This window comes from Helicoverpa zea, chromosome 14 (assembly GCF_022581195.2).
Source record: "Helicoverpa zea isolate HzStark_Cry1AcR chromosome 14, ilHelZeax1.1, whole genome shotgun sequence".
NCBI classification, from domain to species: domain Eukaryota; kingdom Metazoa; phylum Arthropoda; class Insecta; order Lepidoptera; family Noctuidae; genus Helicoverpa; species Helicoverpa zea.
The window spans coordinates 939,914-958,541 of NC_061465.1; the positions used below are offsets into that span (position 1 = coordinate 939,914).

At 36.5% G+C, this 18,628-nt stretch overlaps 2 protein-coding genes across 3 annotated transcripts in view; one reads left to right on the forward strand and one right to left on the reverse strand.

Annotated features, from left to right (window-relative positions):
- The first annotated feature begins 4,543 nt into the window (after window positions 1-4,543).
- Window positions 4,544-18,628, forward strand: part of LOC124636466 (neuroglobin-like) — an 89,880-nt gene continuing 75,795 nt past the window's right edge. The window contains exon 1 of one of the 2 annotated variants that reach the window (XM_047172562.1): window positions 4,544-4,664. The gene's annotated coding sequence lies outside the window, so the exon portion shown is untranslated. The remainder of the gene's footprint in view (window positions 4,665-18,628) is intronic. The other variant, XM_047172564.1, reaches the window with a different exon arrangement.
- LOC124636465 lies at window positions 7,169-8,883 on the reverse strand. Its single transcript, XM_047172561.1, has one exon. It carries the CDS (start codon window positions 8,470-8,472, stop codon window positions 7,375-7,377), a length of 1,098 nt encoding a protein of 365 aa, XP_047028517.1. The 5' UTR covers window positions 8,473-8,883; the 3' UTR covers window positions 7,169-7,374.

Consider the following 18,628-nt stretch of genomic DNA (forward strand, 5'->3'; position numbering starts at 1 on the left):
AGTCATTCATTTTTATTTTTCATACATTTAATAAAAGATACTGAATAAGATACATACTTAAATATAAAGTTACTGAAGATAACGTATGAATTTTAAACATTAGAGAGTAACTAACTGAAATGATCAGGCCGTGGGCCGGTCATCAATCTTCTGCAAAAAAGATGAATAACCTACGAAGGTTTGGACGTTGACTTTTTTGAAAACAAGCACGGGCTTATGTTAATATGTGTGGATAAAATTGAAATAATGAATATAAACAACAACCTTATTTGTAATTAAATACCTTGTTGTTTTAGTTAATAAAACTTTGAATAGATCAATATTTAGGAGCTTAGAGACGCACGGTATATATGTCGTTAGGTTATTGCGAGCTAAATTATTATAATTATAGGACCTGACAAACCTTATTAATAGGTACCTAGGTAGGCAATACCAAATTCATGAAGATTCTTCACGAGTATTTATTATTTATTCATTCAAATGTAAATCACATGAAAAACACATCACAAATCGTGTCAACGATAAAATAAAATAACATAAATAAAAAAAAAAAAAAATGTATCTCACGAACTTTATTAAATCAAAATGGAGTTTCAGTGTATTACGTTTGTAATATAATAATATCATACTTTTCACGGAGTTCTGGGAAACGATAATTCTGTTTTCAGACGACCTTCAATTCCATACAGTTGAGGATTACAGAGATATGAGCTTGAGGCGCCTGAAATCCGATCTTGGGATCGATTCCCGGAACTTTGTTTGTATTGTATTGTTAGACTTATGTACGAGAGAGAGATCGGAGCATCGGAGAGCACGTAAATGTCGGTCCTGCGCCTGATCTCTTTCCGGTCGTGTCGGATTGCCGTCCCATCGGGCGCAGAGAGTGAAGGAATAGGGAGTGCACCTGTGTCTGCGCAAATGCTTGTGCACTATAATATGTCCTGCGCAGTTGGCTAATCTCCTTACATGAGAACAGCCGCCGTAGCCGATAATCGGCTAGGAGGACATCGTGTATGAGAACATAGGTGTTTTAAGGAGCTTAATATTTAAAATGTATATGATGGTGAAATCATTATCTGCCTAGCCTATGTATCAACTATGTTGGGGTCAGCTTCCAGTGTAAAGAGATGCAGCTGAGCACCATTGTTTTTCTAGAGGCGACTGCCTATCTGAACTATTCTGCCCAGTTACTCAGACCCAATAACCATAGGTAAGACTAGTTGTCAGACTTACTGACTTCTGAATACCCGGAACTACTGGGAAAGATATTCAAATGGGATGGTGAAATGTAGGGAAATAAAGTCATCATTAAACTGTTTAGTACTACGGTTGCTCGTGGTTAATTCGTTATCTCACAGGAAAAAAAGAAATAACATGTACCTACAAACAAACAAACAAACAAAAAAAAATCCTCTTTAGTAATTAGTATAGATTACATGAAAGATATGTTAAAAACCTTGGAACCAAGATAAAACTTTTCCTTAAATTATTTTCCTTTACCATTACCTAGTGGTGTAATGAAAATAACTGAACTGTTCAACAAACTATTCTAAAATTTATTACTATTATTATATATATAACTTTTAACTATTGTTTTGTGGGTCGTCGTTTCCAGGAACTTATTTCCTATTCCTTTGAAAAAAAAATATGTTTTCATATTGAATATCATTTTGTGGGTACCAGCTAGCTTTTGTATATTTTTGCTGGTGTCACAAGTGGTTAGTTAGAATATGTAAGTACTTGAGAGACATTATGAACTTATCACTCAAAAAATAAGAAGCCAGCAACCAAGCTTGAATTTATTTCAAAAACTTTTAAAAAAGGCAACAAAAGAGTTCAGAAAACTATGCTAACTAACGAGAATGTTCTTCTACCTTTCCAAATTTTAATAAACTTCAGCGCTGACATACTTTTCGAATTCAAATTGAATAGAAACTACGTTCCAGCTAGAAACCAGAGACGATGAAAGTGCATTTATTTTCGCAAACGAATATTGGATGAAGTTTTTGAACGAATATTAGGTTCATAACTTTGGATTTTAGTTTCATGAAAATTATTTTGGAATGCTATTGTTTTACTGTTTATTGCTTGTAATATAGGTATTGATCTGACTAGCCTTTTCCAGATAATATTGGAGTCGGTTTTCACTCTGACTGATGCTGCTAGTGCCTATCTGATCTCCTAAACGTTTTTACCCGGGCCATTTGTTGGTTGGATTGATTGTCAGACTTTATGGCGTTAGACTACCCATGATGACTACCAAAGATATCCAAATGACAGCCAGGTCCCACCGATTTAAAGTGCCATCCAATGCAGGGAATATTTTTAGGTCACCGCTAAGTACCTACCACTGCCGCTTTGGGAATCCTAAAAGACTTCTTTTAAGTTTCAATATTTATTTGTCAAAATCAAAAATATCAGCCTCATAGGTAGGTACATATAGTTTTGGCCTCCATATGAACGTCATAACATTAGCATAATAATTAGTGAAATTAATTACAAAATCCATTAACGATATAGACACTTCGCAATCAGAACGTCGAGGCATCTTTAATAACTTAATGCGATGAAAAAAAAAAATAAATTAACTTTTTCATTCCATTAGAACGCGTTAATTTGTTGAATATCTAATTATGCGAAAGCTATTCAAAAGGTCAGTCTTTCGGATTAATTTATTCGAAATTTTTGGGCCTGAATTAATTGAAAATTGGATCAAATTGAGTTTGATGAGTTAATTAATTCAGTAGATAACAGATATAGCCACGGGTTGATCTAAAATGTATCTAGGATAAATGTTTAATTAATATTTGGTAGTATTTTTAGCCTAGTCTATAGCTAAGTTTGAAAATAAATAGAGCCTAACTGCCTGATTAACTATAAAAGTTATTTGCGCTGTGGTGGCGATATCTAAATCATCATCCTCCGAGCCTTTTCCCAATCATGTTGGGGTCGGCTTCTAAATATAGTACTTTATTATAATTCTTACTATCAATAAACATGTTTACTTTGGGCACGTAGATAAAATAAAGCTTATAACCATGTATAGGGCCCCTTTTACCCATAAAGTGGTTTCACTCCTGTCCCTTAGGAACTAATTCACGCATATAGATAAAACAAAGTCTAGGGCCTTCCTCGAAGGTTCTAACTCTAAAATCGGACCACCAATGTGCTGTCAAAAGAACTCTTCAGCTTTATAATATTGGTATATAATGTATCCTAAGCTTTCACTTACTGAGTCATTTATTCTAAGCAAAATATAGTAAAAATCAACTACAAAATATGTAAATAAAATTCACAACCTGTCATACTGGTTTCCTCTTTCATAAAGCTTGTTTTTATTGAAATAAGGCTCGATAATGAAACCGCCTGTAAACATTGGGTATGTAATAACGACTCACTGAACTGGCCTCACACCTCTGTTCCCATTCAGATGCACGACAGTGTAAATGGAAAGACATAATCAGTATGAATCGGCAAATATACGATACATTGATTTATGTTGTGGTACTTATACATGTGAAAAAGTGAATATTTTGGTGTAGCTTAATTAAGAACCTATGTAATTGGAGTGACATAAATGGAAAAGTTTGTAAGTACGCAACATGAACCCTTTAGGTTGTGCGACTGGGAAAAGCAGTCTGCTAAAATCTACTCAAAGTAAAGTTAGTTTAATTGTACCCCTTGTGCCGTTATGTCTGTTTTACTGTAATGTAAGTTCTTACTATTTTTTTTTTTATATATCTTATGTAATAAAAACTAACGGAAGAAAAATGCTATCTAAAATTTCCATTACTTATCCTCCATTAATCCCTTTGAAATGCTAATGAAAACGAACAGTGTCACACAATAGATAAAGTTTACACAAATAATGAGGTACAATTTAATTAATTAATTGGAAGAACAAACGCGAGTCGTAACAATAGATCGCAACAGTTTACAGCGAAAATATAGCCTGTAATCCCCGGCCTACGGGTTGACCATATGGCAGGGGAAAACAGTAAACCAACTGCGAATAACAAGTATTTCAAAACCATCATCAGCAATTCTACTATGGGATGTCCTCTAGACATAGACTTCCCGAGTTAATTTCCTAAAGACCTGTTGCAAGCGGTCTGCGTTTAGCATCTACTAGCTTTTATAGGAGCTTACAAAAGTAAGTACTAGTTTTGCGATCGCTTGAATAGTTTACATCTAAATGTACAAAATGGGGGCCTTTAACTTAAGAATGACTTTAACTTAACCTATATGACCACAAAATACCTAACTTTTCTTCGTAAAGTTGCATCTAATAGATACAATAATAATAGTGGCATCAGTGGTCGATTATCGGCCACAGCGCTTGTTCTCTCTTAGGAGATAAGCTAACAGCGCAGGACATATTACAGTATCTACACAAGTTCACTCACAGTTCACTCTCTATTACCTCACTCTCATACTTCCATGAAACTTCACGACCGATCCAACACGACCACTCTAGATCACTACAACCACCATCATAATAAGAGTAGTCCTTCTGTATCTCCCTGTTCTATGGTGCTCCCATAGTGGAAGCTTCAGTGGTTCGCTAACTCAGGGCCGCGGCGCGCGTGTTTCACTTGTTTCTGTCTATGTATGTGTCTGTGTTGTGTATCTTGGATTCAATTCAACCCTATATTAAAAAAGAGGTATGTATAAAATTCTTTTTTTTTATGTCGTAAAATATTTTTTTCTGAGGGATGGATGGTGTGAAGAAAATTGCAGATTTTATTTCGGAGGTAAATTGTACTTGATATTTCAATAGGGTAAAAAGTAGATACACAGATATTTATTACGATATATTTTTATCATGATGTTTAATGACAGTGATCAATGAAAAAAAAATTGACTGAAGAGTATTTGTATTTAGCCGTTCAATTGAAGAACATGAAATATTTTTTAAAATAAAATAGATCTAATATTGACTATTTTTTAAATATATGTATAATTAGAGTTAACATAGATTTTAATTATAGAACGGATACCCACGGTAAGAAGCTACATGATGACCCGTGAAATATTTGACCATTATTAGGACACTGCTCCTACTATTTCGACATACTTTTTTTCTACCAAAATTTTAATTTCATGTAGAAGTAAATAATAGATCAATTACTTAATTTACTTCTATGAATAAAACAAAACACTGTAGCTCAATTAAAAATAAAGTAAAAGAGACATTAAAAAACTGTCAAATATAGTAGACAGTTTTGATTATTTCCTACGATATATCAAAAATTTTATCAGAAAGACAATTAAGGTAGCTTTCATTAGAATCAGCGTTATTACAGCGATCAATAATATCAATTTGTCTAGGGAAACATGAAAATATTCCCTGCTGTGTCTCGGGAATTGGGGACACTCACAAAATCGCCTTTAGTTCGTTTTTATAGGCAAGGAGTATTGGGGCGTAGTCTGAAAGACTGGGAGTTTGAATTCAGTTGGTTGTATATATTTTTGACTTGCACTTCGCATTTTTAGTTGAATAATTACTAGGATATTATATTTTTGGAAGTCATGGGATTATTGTTATTTAAATGTCACTGGTTCTTAAGTTTACTAAAGACAAATTTTTAGTGGTACCAGGTTCTACTCTGGGCGTTACTGTTCCAATTTAAATAATTCTAAAGCAATTAGTGCTTGTTGAAATACGACTGGTGGTAGGACACTTACAAATATCAGTTACAAATCTATTCTTACTATATATTCTTACTTATAAATCTTCAACTGGTCTATGCACCTAAATCTAGATATTATTTTTTTATGACTGCACGCTTGATTTGATTTTTAGAAAAACACTTATCTTTATGAAAGAAGAAGAACGATGGCCCCACAGCGGTATTTAATGCCACAGAAAACTTTGTCAAATCTGGTAAATCACTTTCATAGCCGACTGTACCTACCTTGAATCTTCGAATTGAACATTTCAGCTACCTATTTTATTCGCCCGTGAGAAGATCTCTCAAGATGAAACTTCTAATTGATTAAACACAGATTGGCGTTTACATTAGCAGATAAGTCTAGTTCACAAGAGACCGTTTATTTTTACTAGACCATTCATTATATGGCATCCGATGGTATGACGTATGTTAACTAATGGGAGTTCACACGCACCAAGAAGGTCAGATTTACCATAATCATAGAGTAATTAAGATATAGTTTTATTATAGTTCAATGTTTTATATGGAGGTCTGTTTAGTAATATTGCTTTGTTTTTTCCTTAAAGGATAAAGCAGAGATTTAGCTATTGTATTGATATGTATCTAGGTATTGATTCAGATATAATTGGTAGGTACGTAATTATGTAGTTTGAACAGAATTGTTAAATAGAAATCTGCTTGTAGCAACCCGATATTGTTATAGCTGTGATTAGCCCTGGGATTCAGTATTAGGTTCTCATGTTAAATCGCGTTTTGTAAGATACCCGAAACTGTGTTTGACTAACTCATATATGATATCCGTGCATCGGAGAGCACGTAAATTTCGGTCCTGCGCCTGATCTCTCTCCGGTCGTGCCGGATTGCCGTCCCATCGGGGTATGAGAGTGAAGGAATAGGGAGTGCACCTATGTCTGCGCAAATGCTTGTGCACTATAATATGTATGTCCTGCGCAGTTGGCTAATCTCCTTACATGAGAACAGCCGCCGTAGTCGATAATCGGCTAGGAGGACATCATATGATATACGACATACAGCGATAATTTGGATAAAAAAATACAAAAACATTATTCGATTACCTAGGTATAATTTTAAGGTCGTGGAGGTAAAGATAAAAATGGATTAATAGTGACTGAGAATCATGGTTTTAAGATGTTAAATTAATAATTGGTCTTGAATAACACTAGGAATACCTTTCGGATTCAACCGGGAACCATTAATTCTCTGTTTCATTACTGTTGACGGTAACTTCCTCCACCACCCTGCAAGGAACGTGTGAGTGTCAACAACGATTTTTCCATGCTACAGTAATACATTTTTGAAAGCCTACATACCATATAGGTTCAATTTCCTTTACACCAAAGATACTTATATTTTCTTATCGATTCTAATCCCATTGCGGCTTGCGTGCACTTGAGTATAATATACCTGCTAGCTAGACTATTATGTACTGTTATATCTTTAGAGGATATACTGGTGCCAATCAAAGTCCCGAATGTTTCAAATATACATTTAATTAAAACACGAGATGTTACACGTACAATGTGTCAAGGGCAAGTGCCCGATGACATTTCATTTTGTATGAGAATAAACAAACGCCTACATAGAACATTGATGCTACGACCGAGCGCAACTAGCTGCTATTAACTTTCTTGAAGGCGTTCTGCGCCTGAACATACTCCCGGCCATTGAAAGCTTGCTTTCAATAACCCTTTAGTTCCTCCGCGGTGGGTAGCCTGCAGAGCCGTACTAGCGAGCGCCGCACGTTGCCCCTGTTGGTGAGAATGTCTGCTACTCGGGAAATTCCATCAGGGCCGGATATGAGTCGTGTAACTCGGCCGAGTCTCCAGGCAAGTGGCGATGCGTTGTCGTCAGCCAAGAGTACCATGTCTCCGATATCGAGCTTTGATGAGCTCGCCTTCCATTTAGTCCTCTGCTGCAATTCAGACAGATACTCCCGCTGCCATCTCTTCCAAAAATGACGGTGCGTCCTTTCCAGCCGTTCATAGCGTCGTAGCTGGCTTTCCTTGACATCCTCCAGTGTTGGTGTTGGCAGAGCAGTCAACGGTCTTCCAATAATGAAGTGCCCTGGCGAGAGAGGGAGGAGGTCATTAGGATTGGAAGAGAGAGGACACAAGGGGCGGCTGTTGAGAATAGCCTCCACTTGTGCAAACAAAGTTGAAATCTCTTCAAATGTGAAGTGACTGTCGCCTATAACGCGTCTTATAAAATACTTCGCCGATTTGACACCGGCTTCCCATATGCCACCGAAATGAGGAGTGTAAGCCGGGATGAATTTAAATTTAATTGACTGCTGACTTGCAAAATGATACAAAGGCTCCTGGATTTCCGCTAAGAATGATCCTATTTCTTTCGCGGCGGCCACAAAGTTGGCTCCGTTATCGCTGAATATTTCAGCTGGTTTGCCCCGACGACCAATAAACCGTCGAAGTGTCATTATGAATGCATCCTTTGACAAATCGCTGACAGCTTCCAGGTGAATACACTTGTACCGTAAACATACAAAAAGACACAAATAACATTTAATTACGCGACTACCGCGTCCCTTACGATTTACAATATAAAAAGGTCCAGCAAAGTCTAGGCCAACGGATAAAAAAGGATAATCAGGCGTGATGCGTTGAGATGGCAGATTACCCATCTTGGGTTGCAACGTTATGCCGCGTAGCCGCCTGCATCGTGCGCAATTGTTAACGGTGCGCCTTGCAAGGTTCCTACCATTAATAGGCCACACTGTTTCACGCACAACAGCCAACAATAACTGTGGTCCCGCATGCATGTGATTTAGGTGTTCCCTTTTAAAGTATAACTTAGTTAATCTATGAGATGCGTGAAGTAAAATGGGGTGCTTCTTTTCAAACGACTGCGCCGACGCATCGAGTCGACCACCAACCCGAATAAGTTTGCATTCATCTAAAAAAGGTGACAACGATAGTAACTTACTATTATTATTTAAAGGCTTGTCTTTCAATAACAAGTCGTACTCATTAGTAAATAACTGAACCTGAGCGATAACGCATAATGAATAGAATGACTCACGCAACTCTTTAACGGACAACACACCTAAGCGTTTCTTATCTTTATTTTTAAGATTAAATAAAAATCTACGTATATAAGCGAATACTCGCTGTAACTTTGTGAAACTTGAATATTTATCAAAATCAATTATTGATTCACTAATTATTGCCGAGTGTACCTTCAATTCCGGTAGAATGTCTGGCTCATTGGCGTTTAACTTAGGCCATTCGGACTCATTTAGGAATAGAAAGCTAGGCCCCGTCCACCACAGTGCCATTGATGTAAATGGTTTTGCGTCCACACCCCTTGAAATTAAGTCAGCCGGGTTAGACTGCGTTGGAACATATCGCCACGCTGAAGACGACGTTAACTCCCTTATTTCTGTGACGCGGTTAGCTACATACACCTTTAGCTTACTGGCGTCGCAGCGCATCCAGCACAATACCACAGATGAGTCACACCAGTGCACCAGTTTAGCGGGTTTACGCCGAAGTGAATCGAGTACTGCTCGTGTTAGTTTAGCGGCGAGTAAGGCTGCACAGAGTTCGAGGCGCGGTATTGTAGTGGGTTTTAATGGCGCCACTTTCGACTTTGCACACAGCAATCTGACGGTGACGTCACCGTTCATATTTATGCACCGCATATAAATGCATGCTCCGTACGCGAGTTTTGAAGCGTCGCTAAACGAATGTAGTTCAATACATTGTGGAGATTCACCCAAAACTAACCTAGGCACTTGTAAATTGGACAAATATTTTATGCTTTCGGAAAACTTATTCCAGTCGTTTTTTATCGCATCCGGGACCGGCTGATCCCAATCTAACTTTAGCTGCCAAAGTTTTTGCAGCATTATTTTAGGGTTTACTACGACCGGACTTAATATGCCTAATGGGTCAAATATTTTAAAAGCGTTTGACATGATTAGGCGTTTTGTTATAGTTTGACTATCATCACTTGAAAAACCCTTTATAGGAAAATGTAACACATCACTAGAAGGTGTCCAGCCCAACCCTAGGGTGCTTATGGATTCGCTAAAAAGTAACTTATCTTGTTCATTTACAATAACATTATTAAAGATAGAGGAATTATTTGTTTTAAATTTTCTTAAATGAAAACAAGCTGATTGTAAAGCTTGAGTTACAGACCTATGAATGTACACTAACTCCTGGGCGTCATCGGATCCAGTTATGAGGTCATCTACGTAGAAGTCCCGTTGGATGATGTCCTTTATACGCACATCGTCCTGCTGCTGACCAATCTGCCATAAACAGCGAGTACTCAAATAACTTGCACTGGCCGTTCCATAGGTTACGGTATTGAGCTCCAGAGTCTTGATGGGTTCAGATTCTGTTTCTCTCCATAAAATACGCTGCAGGTGTCTGTCATCCTCATGCAGCAGTACCTGGCGAAACATTTTTTCTACATCGCCCGTGAGTAGGTATTTATACTGTCTAGAACGTATCAGTATGGAAAATAGATTATCCTGCACGTTGGGACCTACCATCAATATGTCATTTAGTGAATAGCCGGAAGATGACGGTGCTGAACCATCGAATACCACCCGAAGCTTGGTGGTTTCGCTTTCTTGTTTCAGAACCGCGTGATGACAAAGATAATAACTCGAAGTTAATGCACAATTAACGTCTACCACTGATAAATGACCCAAATCCGCATATTCTTTTAAAAAATTAGCGTATTCTGATTTTAACGTGGGATTTCGTCCTAACCTCTTTTCCAAATTTAAAAAGCGTTTTTTAGCTAACTTGTATGTATCGCCCAAGCAGTCTGCGCTATCTTTAAGTGGCAACTTCACACAAAATCTGCCTGTATTAGTTCTCGTTGTGTGAGCGAGAAAATGTCTTTCACATTCGTTTTCATTTATTATTGGTTTGGCAGGTATTTCTTCCAGCTCCCAGAATTTTGTTAAAAGCTTGTCAACACTATCATTATCCTTATAAATTACACCATGATTACAGTGTACCCTTTTGTCAGGTGTCACTGCTTGAATGGGACCGGACACTATCCAACCTAATTGCGAACTTCTCAGCTTTGGATTATTGATTCCTAATGAGATTTGTTCGTTTCCTAAAATATCCCAAAATAAATCAGCACCTATCAATATATCTATACAGGCTGGCTTATAAAACATGGGGTCAGCTAACGAAATATTATCAGGTAGCTGCAATAAGCTGATGTCGATGGGAAACTTTGGTAATCGCCCCGTCAGCTCCTTTAGAACCAAACATGAACAAGAAATATTAAATGAACTATTGATTGACTGTAGTTTAATATTACAGCTTTCATTAACCTTGTTGTTTGGCGTGTTTCCTATGCCAATGACCTTTAGAGTGTCAATGGGAAAAGATTTTAATGCTAATCTGACCTTAAGGGATTCAGTAATAAATGATGATTGACTACCGCAGTCTAAAAGCGCACGAACCTTGATCTTTTGCCCATCAAGTGGATTCAATGCCTCGACTACGGCAGTTGATAATATAATTTGATTAGTATTTTTGTTACAATAAGCGGATACAACCTCCCCCTGCTCCTCGACGGAGACGAGCTGACCTACTAACGCTGGCGGCCGATGCAGCAAGCTGTTATGTTTCTCAGTGCAACCCGGTTCCTGGCAACTTCTTAAGCGACAGTCATTGACAGAGTGACCCTGTCTTAAACAATTCGTACATAGTTTGTACTTTAAGACATCGTTCATTCTTTCGTCAATACTTTTAGCCTTGAATGTTGGGCAGTCATAAATTCTATGACGCTGATCACAAATTATGCATGAAAATCCAGGCTGTGCCTTGTTTTTATTATGGCTAGTGGTTGCAAACGATTTAACTACGCTATTCGAATTATGTCTTTGATTATATTTTTGAAAATGATGAATTTGATTATTATTATTTTTAGTTGACCGCTGCGGATTGCTAGGCACTCTAGGAACACCAACGTTATCACTATGATTGTTATTACGACTTGTAGACTCAAGCACATTAGCACGGTCCGTAATAAATTTAAAAAACTGCTCTAAAGTCGGGGAGTCGTTCACCATAGTGCTACGATACTCCTCCCACTTGAGCAATGTTTGATTATCCAACTTACCCGAGACCATATATATAACTAAAACATCCCAATTATCAGTTGACTGTCCAAGACTGGCAAGAGCACGCAAATTTTTTGTAATATGATCAACCAAATATCTTAACGATTTTTCTGATTCACGTGGAAGCTGTTTTAAATGTACTAGTGAACTCAAATGGTGATTAATTAATATTCTATTGTTATTGTAGCGGCTACAGAGTAGTTTCCAAGCTTCACCATAATTTTTTGCCGAAACTTCAAAATTAGAAACGATTCTGGCTGCGTCACCTTGCAAATATGAATTTAGATAGTGAAATTTATTTATTTCAGGGATGCGCTCATTATTATGAATTAAACTTTCGAATGTATCTCTAAACTCTAACCAGCGGAAATATTCACCGTTAAATTTTGTGATTTGAATTTGAGGAAGCTTAAATTCTACATTGCGATGATGTTCGTCGTTACAACATGAAGCATTGTGAACGGAGCTACGCCTATTATCGCTTTCTTTTTTGCTCGAAAGTATGTCTAACAAGTTTTTAGCAGTGGCTATATTAATAACTATATCCTGCTCCATGCGATCACGTTCATCAATTTCCGCCGCAATATTCTCAGGATTTAAAACATCTATCTCACTCTGCAAGTCATCAACCCTAACAGACAAAGCCTCAAACTTGGCTAGCTTCAATCTTAATTCCGTTAATTGAATATCATTTAGTTCAGTTTCTTTGGAAATATTACTTAAATAATTTTTAAACTTTGTAATCTGTCCTTTGGCGGACGCTCGTTTAGTAACTAATTCTTTATAACGCTTGTTTTCAGACATTGTGAATCACCACTATGAAATTAACTTTAAACTTGGAAGTATTAAAACAATATAAATGAAAGAAAATGAATGGGCTCACGCTCCTCGTCTCGGTGTCACCTGCCGTACGGGAAGCCGGTCTGCGTCGCGCGCACAATCAGCTGATTGCTGCTCGCGCTGGTATGAACTCGCTCGACTAAGCCCCGAATGATCGGAGAATACTTGTCGCAAGCACGGCGTTATTTAACCTGAAATAGTCGGCAATACGCACTAAGACTGGGCTACAATACTATTGAATAGCTCCCACTAGGTGAAAAGAATAAAAACAAAACAAAACTACAACAAATGCACAAATAAATGAATAGATCTATCTTAGATAGATATTATCCGTAATATTGACCTTATTTGAATTGCTAATGAGCTAATAACTAATGTACAGTCTTTGTTCCAAGAAAAAAATAATTATTTTTTGTTGAGGGTGGATGAAAATAACTCAATTATATAGGTATACTATTTGAAACAATTACGGGAAAGTTCGGCAATATTATGCACGAAATAACTTTAATTTACACAAATGAAGCACTATTCTCAATGTTTAAATAGGTCTTTATGGAAATTTGGATAGTTGGATGGAATTTACGTTAAGGATAGGCACTTAACTTTTGGTTAACACGCTGACGCTCGCCTCGATGTGATGCTTTGGCTGCACCACTGCTCGAACCCTGGGCTCCTATGCTGTCCAGGAGGCAGTTCTTCTTACACGGGAACCCGTGGCTTTTGCTTGTCCACGTAGTTCTTCCGAAATTGTGAAGTCGTTGCCGCCGCGCGCCGTCGACTGTATAACGCCTTTGGAAACTTTTGTCGATTTTCCGTTCGCGATTATTATTTTAGTTCCCCTCATGGGCCACCATGTTATATCTTTAGAGGATATACTGGTGCCAATCAAAGTCCCGAATGTTTCAAATATACATTTAATTAAAACACGAGATGTTACACGTACAATGTGTCAAGGGCAAGTGCCCGATGACATTTCATTTTGTATGAGAATAAACAAACGCCTACATAGAACATTGATGCTACGACCGAGCGCAACTAGCTGCTATTAACTTTCTTGAAGGCGTTCTGCGCCTGAACATGTACTTTATAACTACGTTGGTACTAAAAGTCGTCTATATTGACCACTGGGGCTTAACAAGAACAGTTTTGCACTAGACCCTGGCAGAGAAAATTTCGATTAGACGGAGTAGTAAAGTGCCTTCTCTCCATATCCATTTGAACGTTCGTGACTTGATATCTTTACTAATATTATAAAGGCAAAATTAACTCTGTCTGACTGGATTTCACGACAAATCTACAGAAATGAACAGAAATCTAAACTAGTTTTAAAGGGCTAAAGAGCTTGTTTGTCTGCTCGTATGTATTATTGTTTATTTGCACGCACTAATGTCAGTAACTATTTTTGTGATATACCAACCCATGGCCATAGTGTGAGATACTCTTTATTCGAGTGCGTTTAGTAGCTTCCACTATAAAATAATGTACTAGTGCATTGCATGTAAGTACGTACGTAGGTATACATATATGGGAAAAAGCCATGTCATATACAACATGTAACATAATTAACGCACACCCTCAAACACCCTAATTAGAATATTATGTTATAATCATAATACATACACTGAATTTTTAATTTAACATGTATATGCATTGTTATTTACTAAATTAGCTATACCAATTCTTGGAGAACATTTTGGTCATACTACTACGCACGCAAATATCGCGCCGCGCGCCGCTCGACTCGACACAACATAACGAAACTACGGAAAAAGTCGACAATACACGAAGTCTTATTACTTTGAGTTACGGTCTATTTGAATTTGTTTTGACTGTACAGGGTTAATATGACAATAATTTCCGTAGTTTTAATTATTTTTGGGTAAAAAAATTACCTATATTAAAAATTATATAAATCGATTCAGTAAACGATTCTGAACAAACTAATTTATAAACAAAATAAGAACTATAAACTGAGAATGTTTACAGCTCCACAATAATTAGCCTAATGAATCAGTTAAACCGACTTTTCTTAACCACGCATACCGGCGCGCTATTTAATTAAATCTGGTTCAAAGTAATGGCTTTTCGGATAACATACGGTTCAATTTGCGTAGTTAATGTCGCACTGATGTGGTTTTATTATGGGTAAGAATGTTGATACGATCCTTGAGGTAAGAAAGACAGGATTTGAAACAGTCGATCTCTTAGAGAGATTCAGAACTTTTATGGAACTATCAAAAATGGTCTCTATGCAATTTGTATGAGAATGTTAAATACGACGTCACAGATTTTTCAAAACGATGAATAAAAGTGATTTTATTTTAATATGCTTTACCAAATGAATAAGGTAAATGATTTTATTTTCCGGTAAATTAGCTTTTTGAATACTTTGAATAAATAAATGTTTTTCAGTAAATCGGCTTAAAACTAAATTCCATATACATATATTAAATTCGAGAGGATTATTTCAACCGAAACAACATTCAAATTTATCAGAAGGTATTGAAATAAATAACGAAATATAAAAATGGCGGCTCCGATACCCGCCGTCCATTACCAGAAAATTGCTTTTTTCAATAAATATTCAATGTACGCAGCATAACTGCGTCGGATTGATTAAATTCTGTTTACTTGCAGAAACCTGGTCGTGGAGAGGAATAACAGGGCTTACAATGTATTTATTGTAACCATTTTTTTTCTCTATAAATATAGTACATAAGCATCTGCATGCGGTTTCATTCGCGTCCCTTAAGCAACTACTCTATTCATCTGTATGAAGTAACCTTTATCCTCTTTCAGGCCCTAGACTATGTGTGACCTAACATTCAGTTGTTTTAGCATGTAAGCCCGACAGACATACAGACATACAAAATTACTGATATAATAAATTAATTATATCAGTAAGGATACCTCAACCATAACAATTAACCTGCCCTGATTGGATTACCTACGTATTACCTATTTCAAATACACACATAATACCTATCATAGATGCTGTTTCCAAATATTCGTCGGTAAAATTAACACTAAAACGCCAATACAGACACTTGTTCTGGGGATCTGCAAATGGATTGGGATAAAGCCAGAACAATGACGACACGATGTAGCAATTTGTACAAAACCACGGGATATACGTACATAGCTAGAATTGCTATCGAATACATTGAATACATACGCTAATTTATTTCAAATAATTTTAGTATCATACTAGAAAACAGAAAGACTTTTAAATTAACTCTTAAATTATGATCATCATCATCATACCGTTTTCCAAAGTTCGGATCGTCTTCCAGTCTAACCCATCACAGCGATCGATGTGTTTGACATAGAATCTACCTACGGAACATCTATGGAACAGCCATTCTGACTTTCTCAACTTTACCCGGGCTGGATCTACTCCTTGGTAGGTCTTTTTTTCCTCCTCCCGCTGCTGTGGGTTAGAAGCTGTGAGGGAGTGTCAGACTTTTACTGATTAAAACCCATTGTGTTCCTTCGTAGGCCTTTTATGTACTAGAGCCGCGGTAACTCTTTTCAACAATCCCGCAGCCCCGGCAGTAAATACCTCACGTAAATGTCTAGACCGCATCTCTAGACTAAATTTTCCAACCTGCATACCATCTTCTGTTTTGTCTCAAGTTGATTTTCCTCAAAATGTTCTCGCTAACTGTAAACCTATCGACACAGCAATCAAGGAAACCTGGTATTCCATGTAATTCTGTATCGTAAACAATCGGTTGCGTATGTATTTTCCAATATACAGGGGGTATAAATAGCTTTACATACGGAATTAAGGCGGATAGTATGGTGAATTTCGCCTCATAGAAATGTGTGTAATCTAAACATAGGTGTGGTAATCAATTTTCGGAGTAATGTGTTGCTAAGTACTTGCGTAGTTTATTTTTGTTTTTTAAATAGTTTGATGGGGTGTTGAAAGTTCAAATATGTATGGCATATGGCATGTATATGCCTTACTATTTCTACTGTACAATTTATTTTCAATCACACAATTATTTCTACTTGATTTTCTTTTCAGAGCCTATCCCAAAATTCACTGTTTTTGCATGTTTCATAAACCACTGAGTTATTATTATATTATTTATGATTTACTAGGATAGTTTTTTTTGTGTCATAAATATCTATGTAAATAAAGAACTTTTTTAATAAACCAAACATATTTATTTGAATATAAAAATACTATGGACAAATAGATTAAAAGAAAATTGTCATCATCGCCAAAAAATATTATCCACTCCATTAATATTCATACATACTGTATGCAAAATATCATTGAATTAGTGTTTACTTATAGTTTAAAATAATACAAGGGTCTGTTTACTGTAGATCGCTGACATGTTTTACGAGGTGCGTGGGCGCATGCTCGCGTTAGACAACCACTTAGCAACTGTTTGTGCGCCATAGATATAATGTATGGCCGTTTAGACTTGGCGATTTACTAGTGGTGGATAAAAATAGGTAAGTGGTAGGTATGGGTTTCGGTTGCAAGGGTTCGTAGGTGAACTACAATTCAAAAAATGATTGACGACAAGTTTTTGTAAAACTAACAAACAATTTGTTTTTATCAATCTGACTTAAATAATACATCTAAAACCTTCTCTTAAGTCTGACAAATATTACAGTGAAAACCGCATGCAAATCCGTTCAGCCAATAGCGAGAAAATCGCACACAAAATAACATACCTACAGACACACATACAGGTCAACCTGGGCATTCTTTTTTTGAAGTCGTTTAGAAAACGGTAATGTTCTCGCCAAACTTATTGCTTTCCAACGAACTTTCAAGCACTGTAGGATACCTATGGACCCCTCGTGCACCTCACGGGACATATAATCTATGAACAATGCAATTTAGGAAATCTCTAAGTAAGAATAATAACCGTAAAGGTCACAGAAGACATGTTTACTTTTTGTGGACAATAATACCTAATAAGGGATGTTTTCATCCCTCATTAGGTTTGGTGGACATCTGGTATATTACTGGAGTGGGCGTTTATTAGGAAAATGTGACTTCGGAACAATATTAAATACAGAAGTTTCAATCTTTTGTTTTTCCATGTACTCTATAAAAACAAACATTTCCATGAAAATACGTTCAGTAATTATTGAGTGACTTGCGTAGGTACATACATACAGCCAGTTTTTATTTTTCAATTTGTTGATAGTTATGTCATAAGAAGAGTTATTGAGATTCAGGTTCGATTTAAAAAGTTTTCTGTTTGCTTTATGATTTGTGACGTTTCCGCTAATCATTTTGTTATTTTTACTAATTAGCCAACACACATTCCTTTATCTTCATACACTCAACCCAGATTTCAACATAACCAATGATAAATGTTTACCCATTCAACAGTACAATAAAACAACCAACATAGACGTCGACACTTAACAGAATACATTGGAACTGAATTATTTTAACAGCGTCAAATAAACAACAATTTCCAAGTCGTAAATAGTGAATAATCCTAAAGGTATATACAGACCAGCCGTGCTATGCGTAGTTAGTACACAGGAACGATACTTCAATTTCTAATGTTCGCGTTCAAAACGCGGGATTTCCTGCATCCGGGAAAAAAGTATCCTATGTCCTTTCTCAGACTCTAAACTATCAGACTTCAGACTGATGCACCTAAAGTTTTTTTTTTGTTTTTCAGTGCTATTTCAATTCGGTATGGTTTCTTTGTTAAAAGTATTTTTAAGAGTTCAGAATTTTGGAGTAAGTCTGCTCGAAGCTTGAAGTTACGCAGTCGTGTCGTTAAGAGTAAAATTCACAATTATTAATCAGTTTGTTTTACGTAAACAGATCATTCAAATTGCATTATGTTTTGCATAATAATATACACTTTGAGGCGATTATATATTATACTAATGGGTTCATTTGCTTATCATAATACATAGTAATATTGTTCGGTAGATGGTTTGTTGAGTACTTAGATAATTGATATTATGGTGGTTTTGA

Coding starts and splice junctions, on each gene's coding strand:
- LOC124636465 (XM_047172561.1), bottom strand. CDS start 8,472: ATGCATGCGGGACCACAGTTATTGTTGGCTGTTGTGCGTGAAACAGTG.